The following is a 16,023-nucleotide window of genomic DNA, read 5'->3' on the forward strand; positions in this document are numbered from 1 at the left end:
CCACATGAACTGCTGTAGAAAAATCCCAAGTGACCTCTTTAATTAACAGACAAGCTTTTGAAGAAAAGAGTCAAAATCAACTCTTGATATGTGACTCTCATTAATTAATTTACTTGTCGTGAGAACCTATATAGTACAATCACTGAAGTATGAATCTTCCTTTCAACTTTCACCCAGGTATTTTGCAATAATGCTTGATAAATTTAAATTATGTTGGCCAAATGTTTGGATGTTAAACTTTTGGATGTTAAATAAACTGACCACAACGCACAAGTTAATTTATTAGGGATAACAAGGTGTAGAGCTGGATGAACACAGCAGGCCAAGCAGCATCATAGGAGCAGAGAGGCTGATGTTTCGGGCCTAGACCCTTCATCAGAAAAGGGGGAGGGGAAGGGGGTTTTGAAATAAATAGGGAGAGAGTGGGAGGCGGATAGAAGAGGGATAGAGTTGCAGTGGGAGAGAGATCCCTTGAGGTTTGTCCGGAGGGAGGAGGGTAACTTTATTAGGTACACCTAAAGATGAATAATGGGTTGCATTCAAGTTACATGGCATAATACAAATCAGAACATACCACTAAAAGATGGTCAGCACAAAATCAATACAAATAAAGTAATGAGATGCACAAAAAAGTCAAAACTAATGGCAAATGCTTTTTTCAGTAAGTATATAAAGGGAAAACACACAATTAAAAGTAACTGTGGTCTATTAAACACAGATTCAAGTAAAACAACAGTAAAAAAAGTAAGGAAGTAGCAGTCCTGCTAAATGAACAGTTTGGCTTTAGGAGCAAATGTCTTACTTGGATTTCCTCTTTTAAATTGCTTTCTCTCTCTTGACAGTGAAAAGGAAGCCTTTTCTTAAAAAAAGCCAGATTGTCGTCTAGCAAAGTATTCTATTACACCAGAAAATAAATTAAGAACCATCCAGAAAACCATGCAGTGTGTGCAGGCTTCTTTCAGAAAGAAGCAGATGTTTTGGAGAATAAATGCCTTTAACAGTGGCAGTGCAGTTTAGCAGTATTCAATATAGTCTGGGCATAATAGTGATTTAACGACAGTACAATAAAAGCTACAGAAACACAAGGCTACGGAAGAGGAGTTAAGAAATGAGTGAGCTGTGTTATCAGTTTAAGTACCTCAGAAAGTGACATTAATGAAAGAAATAGCATTGAGTGAAATTTGCTGAAAAGAAACCAATTAGAGCTGTGCAATTAAACAAGGAATTTTAAAGTGGAGACGGGGTGCTCCTTCATTGAAGTTTGAATGTCTGCATGGTTGTTGTTGAGGGTAAAAGGGTTGAATCTTTATTTTTGATTCTTGAGCTAATACTGCTTCAAACAGGTACTAACATATGAAAATATGAATTAGGAGCACAGGGAGATCATTCAGTCTCTTGAGCCTGCGTCACCATTCAATAAGATCACGGCTGATCTGCATACTCCACATTCTTGCCTATCCCCAATAACCTCTCACCCCTTTGCTTACCAAACACCCTGGAGTTCTTTTGTTTAGAGTACATGGCAATCTCTTGTGAACATGTTCAGTGACCGACTACCAACTGGCAAAATTGAAACTTATGGTTTGTCAAGCAAGGTTTAACTTTGCGATCTGACTTTTCCAGTGTTCCAGTCAATTGGAATCATGAAAATTACCTGATCCTTTTGTGTCCTCATTGCATCCACTTCAGGTTCAGCATACTGTGAGTTCTTAGCAGGATCTTCCACATATTTCAATTCACTGGTATTCTACATATACAAAACAATTTGCTAAAGTTAAAATTAAATAGCTATAACGGAAATACAAGATTTAGGTTTCAAAATTTCTATGTTAAATTAATTTTTGCCATTTGTGAAATACTCAACAGTTGCACTACAAGTACCAACACTAGCACTACACTATTCAGTGCTCTGCACAGGAAGATGGCAGTAAGACCGAGATGCTGTTTGAAAAAAAAACTGAAATGACTACTGATGTGGCCAATGAATAAGTATCAAAGAGCCTTTTAATGGTATGGACAAAGGTAGCACCTTAGAAGGGTTTAGGAACAGAAACCTCAATGTCTAATCTAAATCCAACTTCATAATACAGGGTGGACCCTGATTATGAACATCCAACTTACGAACACAATCCCAGAAAGTAGTGTAGTTTTAAAGGCCTGACAAATGATCATCTCCTGTACTTACTAATGGCTCCTGTATTTTGTCAGAATACAATACAGGACTTGTGTGCAAATTAAAAGACTCCAAATTAGAACCCATTCACAACCTGGGGACTGCCTGCATAATGATCAGAGTGTCTTTAGCATGTGCACTTTATAATAGCTAAGGAGTAGATATTTTATATGGATATCCTTCAGAAAAATTATCACTTTCTGCTCTCGTGACATCAAAGAGGAAGCACAATCTTTCAAAATCTACACTTATGTAGCACTCATGATATTAGAAGTCTCTAATCTAGGTACCCTCTAATGACATTATGGGTTTACCTACAGCAAATAGACTTCAGAAATTCAGGAAGGCAGCTCACCATTACCTTCTCAAGGGCAGCTGGGATCAGCATATCAATGAACAAAAGGAAAAAAGCATACTATGAACTACATTTGAAGTGCTATGATTGTTGTGACACAGGTAAATGCAACAACAATTCTTCATCAGCAGCAACCCATAAACAGACACGAGAAAAATAACCTTTTACTTAAATTTAGCTAAATGGGAAGTAGGTAGAACATTGGCTTGAGCTCCTTACTGTTTTAGTGTGTTCTGAGAATTTGAATACCTACCTAAGTGGATGAAATAAATGGACAGGATCTTGTCTGAACATCATCCTATCCAAAGGATACTTCGAGTTGTCATGAAGCTACTTAAACGACTTTCATTAAAATGACTGCACCTATTTGAAGTATTTTTCCCTCCCTAGAAGTGGAGAGAAGGGCTGATAATTGGACAGGTTGGCCCTGGAGAAATAATCACAACCTTCAGACCAACTCAGCAATTCACCAATTTGGGACCCTCTTTTTTCTCAAAGTCCTTAAAGTGGTCAATAAGTGGTTAAAGAGGCCATAAGGGCTTCAACCTACCACCAGTTCAATTTTTTGCCTTCTCAGCAAGTGAGATAAAAGGCTGGCTTCTTGGCTGGGAAATCAGGGTGACTTGCCTGTCAGGTTGGGCTGTTGACGAAGGTCACCAATTATCCCAAGCTGGGACCAATGAGGGCATGGACAGGGCCACGGAAAGCCATTCAGGTTCTTGGCTCCGAGCTCTGCCCCCAGCTGTCCTCTCCAAGAGTCCCAAACTACCAACTTGCCACCAGACCCTCTGAAACCTAGGCCTCCAGAGGTGATTTGTAGGACCCTGAAGCTGCAAACCCGACTGGCTGGCAAATTTCTGGCAAGGCAAGACATCTTCCAAGTTTTTGCTTCATTAGTCAAATAGAGTGAGATGCCAGCAAACATGTCTACACCATACTTAGGCATTACAGAATTAGATTTCAGCCCTTGTCCGAGACAAGTATTTTCTGGTGAGATAAGCACAATCAAGTACACAGTAATGCCTCCTCCACTTTACTCTAGAATTACAGTTCTGCCTCCACTGCAGCTAACAATAATATCTCCAGTTATGAAAGAAATTTTGTACTTAGCAACAACATGGTTAACAAAGCAGTTTAACGAAATCTGCAGGCTGGAAAATAATGCTTTGAACCATTAGTTTACAGGGTTACCTCAGATGGAAACAGCCTCTCATATACTTTCTTCCATAGATCAATAGGATTTCGTGCATTTATCTTCCCCAAGTCAATTTCAGTAGCTGGTGGAGACCCTGTGCATTATTTTAAAAAAAAACATATGATATGATAGGAAACTCGTATGATTCTACCATAGTGTTTGACTGCAGATTTAATATCATAATTCTTGCTCATCAAATTATATTAAATCTACCCCCGACACTAATGCATTTTTGGATTTTTAAGTCAGGGTATAATGTTGAATGTACAAATTATACCGAGTAAAAAACCAATTGGAGTGTGAAACATCTAAAAGAATACAGCAGGTATTGTTTAGGTTGCTACTGAGCTCCATAGACCAGGAAGGCCCCACGTTTGATTTTTCATTCTCTACTGATTTTGCCTGGGATGCAAGAATTAGCAACAATACAAACTTTATTTCAAGTCAATGAACTTTAATCAGATTTCATCACAGAAAACTCACTGACCTCAAACTCCGACTGTTGCTCTCTAAACAGAACCTGCCAGATCTGCTGAGTACTTTGTAAGTACTAAGACTTAATTTTGGTCAATTAAAGCATTCACAGAAATGCTTTGTGTTAAGTGCAAACAAAACTACAAAGAAATTGACCCTTAGAGTACCCACTCTCTTCAACTACTATACCAACTTATCTCTCCAAGAGATTCAAATATGCCATTGTCTCCTCACTCAATGCCAGTTTCAAAACTCTGTGCTGGTTTGGCTTCCACTCTAACCGGACTGATACACCCTACAACAGCTTTACGCATGAAAGCTTCGGCTTCTTTTGATTACTTCGTCCCTGGTGACTCTCAGCTAATTTGTTATGGTACATAGTTAACGGTAGAATAATAGCACACGCAGTCAGCTTTATTCAGATTTCCACTGATTTTTATGACATGCTTTGCATCTTGTAACACCTAAACAGGAAATTCCTGCTTGGGAGTGCACCCTAAGCAACCAACATACTTTGTCTTCACTTGCTCCCAGCCATTGGCATTCTATAGTTTACACCTAAATGGCTAGTGGATCCCTGAACTGCCACAGATGCAGGAAGAGTACCTTTCATGAACTTTTGTCCTACATGTTCCTATCATTAAGCTCGCCTATGTTTATTTCTGTAACAGAAATGTCTTGACTTTTTAAAAATTCTCATCCTTGAATTCAAATTTCTGCAATGACCTCACCATTCAAAACTCCCATTCTCTGAGCTGTTCCAAATTTGACCTCTTGCACATCTCCAGTCTTAACTGCTCCCTTATTCCCTATCATGCCTTCAGCTGGCTTACCCCAAAGCTCTGTAATTCTCCCAAGTATTTCTATCCCCGTCTCCTCCTTTCAGATGATCACTAAATTCTCTTTGAACAATGTTTTGGTCACCTGTTCTAAGATCTCAATGTTATTTAGTATAGTATTTCATCACATGCCCGTGAAACTATGTGGGATGTTTCACTACATTGGACATATCAATGCAAGTTGTTGTTCTTCTGAAGTTCTGTAAATGCTTCATTAATAGAGTTTGCTAGACTTCTTGGTAACATTGGTCTGTTTTGAATATTTAAAACAAGTTTAAATGTATGGAATAAATAGAAACAGTTCCTAAAATAAAAGAAAAGTAAGTGATATTGTGCGATAAATAGAATAAAAACACACACTACTGAAATAAGCAACAATAACAAAAAAAAACCGAATTCCATTTTAGGAGTTGAACATGGAGCTTTCTTTGCATCTATTCAAATAAAGGCAAAAATTTAATGCTGCAATAAAAGAATTGTGGCAGCAAACCATTTAAATAGTTATAAATATTTTCTGGGGCTTTAAAAAGGCTATGGTGCAAAATATCATTTTCACTCAAAAACATAACTGGCTGGTAGATTATTAACACAGGAAGCTTTAGGGCTGTTTGTCCAATTTTCTGATTTGTGCAAGTACTGTCATTATTACAGCAGAGTTGGTCCTTTATGACAAGGGCTCAGTGACCTCACCTGTTAATAAAAATGTTTTTTTCCCTAGAAAACTATTTGCTTCCAAATCACACTATTGATGCCAGGCAAGAAAAGCTATGCCCAGTCATATGAAAATCAGGAAGTGAATCCCCGGGACAATTTTCTATTTCTGATCTCCTTCCTTGTAGAAATAGAGCTATGGGAGATAGAACCTGAATTCCAATCATATTATTATAACTATTTTGGCCCCTCACTAGTATAACTTACTGTGTGGTAAAATAGTTCAGTTGCTTACTTACCAATCAGACTCAGTGAATCCAGACCAGCTGGAACAAACAGTGGCTTATTGTGCTCAACAGATACTGCTTTGCTGCAAAACAAAAAAAAACGATCTTGAGGAATGGCATGGTTAATTTTAAAAAGTGCTTGGGCTTTGTAAAATCATGGAAAGGAAGCAAAGAAAAACTGCTGGGCGGGCAGAGGGCTTCCTTCCTATTTCATTCAAGTGTGCTTTTTTGGGTTGAAAGACCGAATTCGGCAGATGGAAATCCACGAAGGTGACAAGAATAACAGCCTATATGTAAGAGTCCATTTTTTAAGAATGGTACCATATTTCCATGATTAATTTAAGTAGTCATCACACAAACACAGACACTGTAAGCAAAATATACATGTTGCTCACCTTCTGTCAGTGCCAAATGCCAAATGATTTAGGATTGTCCGCATTTTAGATATTGTGCTTTCCACTTTATTGCTGAAAAACTGAATTTATGACTTTTTAGGATTCGACATGAACATTCCTCCTCTAATTTCCAACTAATTCACATATTGAAATACTTCAAGGCATAAGAAAGATTAAACATAAAAAAGCGAAAATAATATTTTGAGTGTTGAGTATATTTTTGTTTATTTTCCTCTAGAGATGTTATATCCAAATAACATTAAGTCCAAAATGACGGAATGAAGGTCAAGAATATTTCATAAAATAGGTTTACCAATGTTTCTCAATCCAATTCCTACTGATTGTGAATTCAGAGCACTACACTACCAAGTTTTTTTCCATGGCAAAACTAGCAATCTAACTCACATATCCCAAACAAATGATAGGTGTGAGAAATGGAAAGGCAGCTTTCTTCAAAAATCCAGGCTGATTTACACTGTTGGAACAGTGCAGAACAAATTTTGTTTTTCATCTAGTCCATTCCGTAACCTTATCTAAAATATAAACCATCTAAAATTGAGATTATTAGTATCAATGACAATAATCTCTAACTTGAGCAACAGATGACTAGCTGCTGGATTGGATCAACATGTAACCAGCATGTAAATTGAGGGAGACAAATTGCTTTCATAACTGTAAGAAAGGTTTATAAATGGCACCCTGTCCCTGTGATCCTCTTGCTCTCTGACAATGCACCTATCGTAACCATAAACGAAGGGGGCCAAAATAGCATGTCAAAGGAGAAATCAATTCCAAATACCATTACATAAATAATCCAAACATACCAACAATGAAGCTCCATAATAATGAGCCACAAAGCGCAGTGTTTTGCAGATTACTTTCCTCTTTTCAGATTCAAAATCCTGTAGAAAGGACCTAATGGTTAACAAATCAATACAGCTACCAATATTGATCACAAAAGTAATTAACTAGTGAAATTGCATCAATTAAAACTGATACTGTGTGATTTGCACTGTACCTGAAATATATCATATTTGCTCCCAATTATAACAAGAGGAATGGGAAATGGATCAATTAGTTCCCAATCCTGTAGGAATTTGAAAAGAAATGAAAAAAAGTAGTTTAATGCTTTAGGTTTACATACATTTTGGTAGATGTGAACAACATAGCTAGAAAAATCCACATAATTCAAAATATCTGTACGAAATTGAATTGAAACACACCGAAGATTGACTTCAAACAGTTCCTAGAAAAATCATTTGACAGGTCTAGCAAAGAGCTGTTGTAGAAACACCAAAGAACAAATTTCCCAGTACATACATAAATCTTTACAAATAAATTGCAGTTTATTTTACCCAAAAATGATTAAAACAGGAGATTACTGCAAGTGTTATCTGAAACCAAGGTTTCTGAGACAAAGGGGTAAATGCACAAAATGCTGTACAACAATCAAATTTTAAAACAACTTTTGACATTCCCTCTTAAAACAGAACACCTGAGTAGAGAGGTTTTTGAAGCTAACAATACCCTCTATAAATTGTTTCATAGAAATGTAGCAAGCTGACAAATAAATAAGCAATACTAATGTTTGATTGTATGTGAGTTTGTGTTTGTGTAACATTACTGCCAGTCACAAGACGTTTAATGACAATTTGATTGTTATCTTTAAGAAATTAGACGAATCAATGAAAACTCAACACTCACATTCTAAAATAAATACGATGTGGAGGTGCCAGTGTTGGACTGGGTTGGACAACATCAGACATCACACGACACCAGGTTATAGTCCAACATTTGTAAACACAAGCTTTCAGAGTTTTACCTCTTCTTCAGGTGTTAGTGAGAGAGGTAGTATCAGACACAGAATTTATAATTAAAGGATCAAAGGGTCACACCACTGATGAGGATGTACTAAACAAACCTAAGATGCTGTTAAATCTTTAATCAGTCAGAAAGTTTTAATTGACTAATATGTATATGTAAATCCCTGAATTCCTTTGAACTCACTGTCCTGAGAGAACTAAAAGCTTTCTCAATGTAAAGAAGAGATGACAGGTTTGAGGCCTTGTTTAGAATCTACTTGTGTTTTGGTTTGGATTCAGACTGGTTTTATTACTAAAGTAGGAATTTATAAAATGCCACATTGACTGACTGCCAATAACTTGTGTGCTTTTTGAATAAAATAGAATATATCTGCAAATACAAATTAACCCCATAGATTCATGTGTGTGTGCATGTGTAAGGGAGAGAGAGTGAGTGACTGAGTGTGTGAGAGATTGTGGGTGTATGAGAGAGGATCTGAGTGAGTGCGCGTGTTTGTGTGAGTGTGCGTGTATAGTGTGGTGAGGTCACCTGTAGTGCGACATGAACCCAAGATCCTGGTTGAAGCCACCCTCATAGGTACCAAACTTGGCTACAAAAACAAAGTTGCTGGAAAAGCTCAGCAGGTCTGGCAGCATCTGTGAAGGAGAAAACAGAGTTAATGTTTCGGGTCTGGTGACCCTTCCTCAGAACTGATGGTGGCTGGGAAAACGTCAGTTTATATGCAGAAAATAGGGAGGTGGGTGGGGTAGGGAGTAAACGATAGGATAAAGCCCAAAGAGAGAGAAAGACAGTTGGACAGACAAGGAGTTGCTAACGATCAGGCTGGGAGGGTGAGTAGTTGTTAATGGGGATTGTTAGTGACTAACAACAGGGGGTGTGTAGTGGCAGGCTATGTGGTAACAAGGCCTGGTGTGTGGGGTGGGGGCCTGGGACATAGGAGAGTTTAGGCCCTAAAATTATTGAACTCAATATTGAGTCTGGAGGGCTGTAGGGTCCCCAAGCGGAAAATAAGGTGTTGTTCCTCCAGCTCACGTTGGGCTTCGCTGGAACACTGTAGCAAGCCACAGACAGAGATGTTGGCCAGGGAGCAGGGTGGTGCATTGAAGTGGCAGGCAACAGGTAGTTCAGGGTCAACAAAGTGCAGAGCTGGATGAACACAGCAGGCCGAGCAGCATCATAGGAGCAGAAAGGCTGATGTTTCGGGCCTAGACCCTTCATCAGAAAATCAGGTAGTTCAGGGTCTTTATTGCAAGCAGAACGTAGATGTTCTGCGAAGTGGTCGCCAAGTCTACGTTTTGTTTCCCCAGTGTAGAGGAGACCACATTGTGAGCAGCGAATGCAGTAGACTAGATTCTTGGAAGTGCAGGTGAAGTGTTGCTTCACCTGGAAGGTTTGTTTGGGCCCTTGGATTCTGGGGAGGGAGGAGGTAAATGCGCAGGTGTTGCACCTTCGCCGGTTACAGGGGAAGGTGCTGTAGGGCTGTGGGATGGTGTTGGGGGTGAAGGAATTGTGGACCAGGGTGTCCTGGAGGGAACGGTCCCTGCGTAAGGCGGACAAGGGAGGGAAGGGGAATACGTGTCTGGTGGTGGCATCTTGCTGGAGGTGGCGGAAATGGCGTCTGATGATCTTTTGGATGTGGATGCTGGTGGGATTGTAGGTGAGGATAAGGGGAACCCTATCGCTGTTGCGGGAGGGAAGAGAAGGGGTGAGGGCAGAAGTGCGGGAGATGGGTCGGACCCGATTGTGGGCCCTGTCGACAACAGAGCTGGGGAATCCTCGGTTGAGGAAGAATGTGGACATTTCGGAGGCTCCCTTGTCGAAATTGGCCTCATCTGAACCAATAGCCAAACTTGGCTATCAGCCTCTGCTCGGCAACTCTGTGTTGTTGTGTATCCCAAAGTCCACGTTGGAGGACATTTACCCAAAGATCCGAGGCCGAATATCCTTGAGCGCTGAAGTGTTCCCCACTGGGAGGGAACATCCCTGTTTGGCAATTGTTGCACGGCATCCATTCATCCACTGTTGTAGTGTCTGCATAGTTGTGCCAGTATACCATGCCTTGGGGCATCCTTGTCTGCAACGTATGAGATAGACAACTTTGGCCGAGTCACATGAGTATCTGCCATGCATGTGGTGGGTGGTGTTCCCACGTGTGATGGTAGTATCCATATCGAAGATCTGACATGTCTTGCAAAGTTTGCCATAACAGGGTTGTATGGTATTGTGGTCGATGTTGTTCTGAAGGCTGGGTAGTTTCCTGTGAACAATGGTCTGTTTAAGGTTTGGTGGTTGTTTGAAGGCAAGAAATGGAGGCATGCGGAAGATCTTGGTGAGGTGTTCATCATCCTCGACAATGTGTTCAAGGCTACAAAGAACGCGGTGTAGTTTCTCCACTCCCGGGAAGTACTGGATAATGAAAGATACCCTATTGGACGTATCCCGTGTCCTGAGGAAGTCATTACGGTTTTTCACTGTGGCACATCGGAACTGGCGATCGAAGAGTTGTGCATCATATCCTGTTCCTATGAGGGCATCCTTCAACACCTTCAGGTGTCTGTCTCGTTCCTCCTCATCCGAACAGATCCTGTCCATGCATAGGGCTTGTCCATAAATACAAGCAGCAAGCTTTGATTATCACCTCATCTAAAAGCTTGGTCAATTCTGGAAATAACTGTGATTACATTGTGGTTATCCTTGCAAAGGTTTTCATATTCAGTGCTGATTCAAAAGCAAAATACTACCGATGCTAGAAATTCAAAATAACAACAAAAAAAAACTGGAAAAAACTCAGATCAGGAGGTATCCCCTCAGATGTAAATAAATTTTTAAAACCTTATGTCTGCCCTAACATCCGTGTACATAAACCTATTTCTGTTATTATTTTTCTTGTGATATTACAATTGGAAACTGCTTCTGTAAGTACACTCTTGCATTTCTTAACTTCTCAATTTGTACTAAGCGGAAACCTTACTTTTCTGTCCATCAAATTACCAAAACGTTTGTTATTTAACTGTAAATTATATAAAATTATATTCCAAAAGAAGAACAGATGATTTCTTTAAAACAAGAACTGCTTTACATCTGTGTGACCTGCTCCAATTATCCTCTACATTCTAATCATGCTTCATCTGAAAACTACATCTGGTCTTGACTGGACATGGACTGGACAAATAAGCTCAGTTATAGATACAATTCTTTGAGCAAGTTTTGAGTGTTAGATTACTGATACTAGTATGCAGGGTTAAAAGAATAATTCTCCAAATTTAGACTCACCGGGTGATTCCTCTGCAATGTTTTCCAGGTCCTTTGCTTGAAGTCATTTACATTTATGGAATCCTTCTTGCCCAGTTCATTTATAGTTGTGTTTATATGGTTTTTTGTCACATCCAGCAATTTCTCCATGCTTAGCCATAGGTCATTGGGCTTGGAAAGGTCCAGAACCAAAACAATAGAAAGGGTCCTAGTTCAATTGGAACATTGCAAATGCTTTCAGTGTATTTAAAAATTGGTAACAAGTAGAACCCTTCCTTAGGGTTCACATCTTATTACATTCATCTAAGCTGATTACATAAATTCCAAGTGACAAAAGTTGTATATTCTGCTATATTAGCCAACAAATTGTATAATTATGGTACCTGACCAACATAACATAGATTTTCTTCCTCGCGAGGAAGACCCAATAAATTCAAACTTCCATATATTAAATGAAGTAATTAATGCCACAACTTTTAATGAATGAAACAAAACAAAATATAGAACAAGTAAACAAAAGTGAACTATTTTGTGAACCCTTATTATCTAAACCAGAAAATCTTAGATCAGTTCCCATTCCATGTTTAATTCCACCTAAGAGGTTTCTCTATACTTTTCAGGATCTTGAAGACTCTTTCAGTTCTACTGAAACGAACCTAAGGTGTGCTGCAGTTCTTAGAAATTCATTTTAATTCTCCTCATTTTCCCAGCCTGGTAGTTAAAGTTCTAAAGTTCTCCCACTCTGTGAGGAATCCACTGCTAATCTCTTCCAATACTGTTGCAAGGTCAGAAGTCACAATACCAGGTAACAGTCCAACAGGTTTATTTGAAATCAAAGCTTTCAGAGTGCTACTCCTTCGTCAGGTGAGATTCACTTAACGAAGGAGCAGCGCTCTGAAAGCTTGTGATTTCAAATAAACCTGTTGAACTATAACCGGGTGTCGTGTGACTTCTGACCTTGTCCATCCCAGTCCAACACTGGCACCTCCACATCAATACTATTCCAAGGCAGATCTGGCTGTTTTAATTTCTCATGCACTTTACTTTTCATTCTGAGTTTGGGCCCCATTGGCAACGTCTCCTTACTGACTCTAGATCAAAAACACCTCCAGTAAGAGGGTGGCACAGTGGTTCAGTGGTTAGCACTGCTGCCTCACAGCGCCAGGGACCCGGGTTCAATTCCACCCTCAGGCGACTGTGTGGAGTTTGCACTTCTCCCCCTGTCTGTGTGGGTTTCCTCTGGGTGCTACGGTTTCCTCCCAATGTCCAAAGATGTGCAGGTTAGGTGGATTGGCCATTCTAAATTGCCCGTAGTGCTCATGGATGTGTAGATTAGGTGGGTGCTCTGAGGGTCGGTGTAGACTTGTTGGGCCGAAGGGCCTGTTTCCACACTGTAGGGATTCTATGAAATTTCACATAGCCTCTAAGTTAATTGTTTTGGCTGCTGACAGATCCATAATTGCAAACTAACATCGATATCAGCTTTTCCACTGCCTTCCAAGAAGTTTCTGCTAATTTCTGGGACAAAACATACAGATAAATCCTGCATAATAGGGCAGTTCCTGCAAACTAGCCCATGGCATGGAAAGTCCCAGATTGAGATTTAAACTAATCATCTTTTACCTTCAAAACAACCCTTAGATTCTGGGACCCACATGAATAATTTATATTTCTAGTTGAAATAATGGGCCTTTTGCATTAAGAAACTTAGTGTTGACAAGTTGATTTTACCTTTTTTAATTTGGGAATCTATGCAAATAATTTAGACCTCCCCCTTTCTATTCTAACGTCAAAGCATTTTTCAAAATGTCTTACTATATCTGGGTGCCTCCAGATAGATTCCCAAAGTAATCATTATAATCCAAGGTGTGAATACCTCTTACCATCACTCTCGCAACACAATCAAACTTTCCCTTTGAACTGCAATTATCCCAGGTTTGCTTGAATTCTCTTTAGGATTGTTTACCAGTTTCTCCATCAGAAGTTTTCCACTTATTAATATTCTTAACAGTCTATAATGTGGATAGAATGCATTTCTTGTGAAAAGAAAAGCTTGTATAACTAAATTTTATTCAGCTTATGGTTTAAACTAAAATTGTAAACATTGTGGGTGGAAAAGTATATAGGAGCAACAGAGCAGCAAGACAAAGGCCATACAATTCCTTCATGCAAACAACTTCAACATTGCTTTCCATATTTCCAATGAGATATTAAGCAGTCGTCAGGTATTTCCCTATGATACAAACTAAAAAGCAAAGCAAAAAAATAGCTTGGTCGTACAGAACTTAAGTATTACTGAAAAAAAAGACATGCCAGCTGAAGTTTATCACATTGCAAATATTAGGACAGAACTGAGAATACCAAACCTCAAACGGAAAAACAATTTACACTACACAGAATCATAGAGATATAAGCATAGAAACAGCCCTTCAGTCCAACTCATCCATGCCAACCAGATATTCTAAATTAATCTAGTCCCATTTGTTGACATTTAGCCCATATCCGTCTAAACTCCTTCTATTCATATACCCATCCAGATGCCTTTTAAGCATTGTAATTGTACCAGCCTCCACTACTTTTGCTTGCAGCTCATTCAATACATGCACGACCTTCTGTAAGAAAACACTGCCCATTAAGTCGCTTTTAAATCTTTCCCCTCTCACCTTAAATGTATGCCTTCTAGTTTTATACTCCCCAACCCTGGAGAAAACACCTTGCCTATTCACTCGATCCATGTCCCTCATGATTTTATAAACTTCTATAAGGTCACCCTTCAGCCTCCAACACTCCAGGGAAATTGCCCCAGTCTATTCAGCCTCTCCCTACAGCTCAAACCCTAACAACATCCTTGTAAAATAAAAACCGAAAGAACTGCGGATGCTGTAAATCTGACCAACATCTCTGTCTCTGGCTTGCTGCAGTGTTCCAGCAAAGCCCAACGCAAGCTGGAGGAACAACACCTCATTTTCCGCTTGGGGACCCTACAGCCCTCCGGACTCAATATTGAGTTCAATAATTTTAGGGCCTAAACTCTCCCATGTCCCAGCCCCCTACCCCACACACCAGGCCTTGTTACCACATAGCCTGCCAGTACACACCCGCTGTTATTAGTCACTAACATACCCTATTAACAACTATTCACCCTCCCAGCCTGATTGTTAGCAACTCCTTTGTCTGTCCAACTGTCTTTCTCCCTCTTTGGGCTCTATCCTATTGTTTACTCCCTACTCCACCCACCTCCCTACTTTCTGCCACCATCAGTTCTCAGGAAGGGTCACTGGACCCGAAACGTTAACTCTGTTTTCTCCTTCAAAGATGCTGCCAGATCTGCCGAGCTTTTCCAGCAACTTTGTTTTTGTTAACATTCTTGTAAATCTTTTCTGAACCCTTTCAAGCTTCACAACATCGTTCCTGAAGCAGGACAACCAGTGGCAATAGTGGCCTAACCAATGTCCTGTAGAGAACAGTACAGCACAGTACCGGCCCTTCGGCCCACGATGTTGTGCCAACCGATTATCCTACTAAGATCAAACTACCCTGCATACCTTACATTATACTATCATCCATGTGCCCATCCAAGAGTTGCTTAAATGTCTCGAATGCATCAGACTCCACTACCACAACCAGCAGCGCATTCCACGCGCCCACCACTCTCTGTGTAAAGAACCTACCTCTGACATCTCCCCTATACCTTCCTCCAATCACCTTAAAATTAATTAAAATCACCTTAAAGTCACAGCCATTTCCGCCCTGGGAAAAAGTATCTGGCTATCCACTCTATCTATGCATCTCCTTATCTTGTACACCTCTATCAAGTCACCTCTCATCCTTTTTCGTTCCAATGAAAAAAGCCCTAGCTCCCCCAATCTTTCCTCATAAAACCTGCCCTCCAGTCCAGGCAGCATCCTGGTAAATCTCCTCTGCATTCTCTCTAAAGCTTTCACATCCTTCCTATAATGAGGCGACCAGAACTAAACACAATATTCCAAGTGTGGTCTAACCAGGGTTTTATAGAGCTGCAACATAACTTTGAGGCTCTTAAACTCAATTTCCCTGCCAATGAAAGCCAACACACCATACACCTTCTTTACAACCCTATCAACATCGGTAGCAACTTTGAGGGATCTGTGGAAGTGGACGCCAAGATCCCTCTGTTCCTCCACACTGCCAAGAGTCCTGCCATTAACCCTGTATTCTGCATTCAAATTCGACCTTCCAAAATGAATCACTTCATACTTTTCTGAGTTGAATTCCATCTGCCACTTCTTTGCCCAGCTCTGCATCCTGTCAATGTACTGTTGCAACCTACAACAGCCCTCCATGCTGTCCACAACTCCACCAACTTTCGTGTCATTAACTTTGAGCTGCAACATGACTTCCCAACTCCTATTCTCAATGCACTGACCAAGAAAGGCAAGTAGTCAAATGCCTTCTTCATTATCTCTATCTACCTGTGACTCCATTTTCAAGGAACTATGAACCTGTACTCCAAGATCTCTTTGTTCAGCAACACTCCCCAGGACCTTACCATTAAGTGTACAGGTCTTGCCCTGATTTGCCTTTCCAAAATGCATTACA

General features: G+C 40.0%; 1 protein-coding gene across 2 annotated transcripts in view; it reads right to left on the reverse strand.

The window, feature by feature from the left end:
- The window catches only part of dync2li1 (dynein, cytoplasmic 2, light intermediate chain 1), a 31,292-nt gene that overhangs the window by 6,002 nt on the left and 9,267 nt on the right, over positions 1-16,023 (reverse strand). For both annotated transcript variants that reach the window (XM_020534670.2, XM_048601412.1), the window contains exons 6-12: positions 11,467-11,653; positions 7,388-7,456; positions 7,194-7,271; positions 6,370-6,449; positions 5,987-6,057; positions 3,720-3,817; positions 1,655-1,747 (exon numbers count right to left, since the gene is read on the reverse strand). In XM_020534670.2, coding sequence (XP_020390259.1) covers positions 1,655-1,747; positions 3,720-3,817; positions 5,987-6,057; positions 6,370-6,449; positions 7,194-7,271; positions 7,388-7,456; positions 11,467-11,653 — 676 coding nt within the window. The remainder of the gene's footprint in view (positions 1-1,654; positions 1,748-3,719; positions 3,818-5,986; positions 6,058-6,369; positions 6,450-7,193; positions 7,272-7,387; positions 7,457-11,466; positions 11,654-16,023) is intronic.

The sequence above is a fragment of the Rhincodon typus genome, chromosome 9 (assembly GCF_021869965.1).
Source record: "Rhincodon typus isolate 14 chromosome 9, sRhiTyp1.1, whole genome shotgun sequence".
Lineage (NCBI taxonomy): Eukaryota > Metazoa > Chordata > Chondrichthyes > Orectolobiformes > Rhincodontidae > Rhincodon > Rhincodon typus.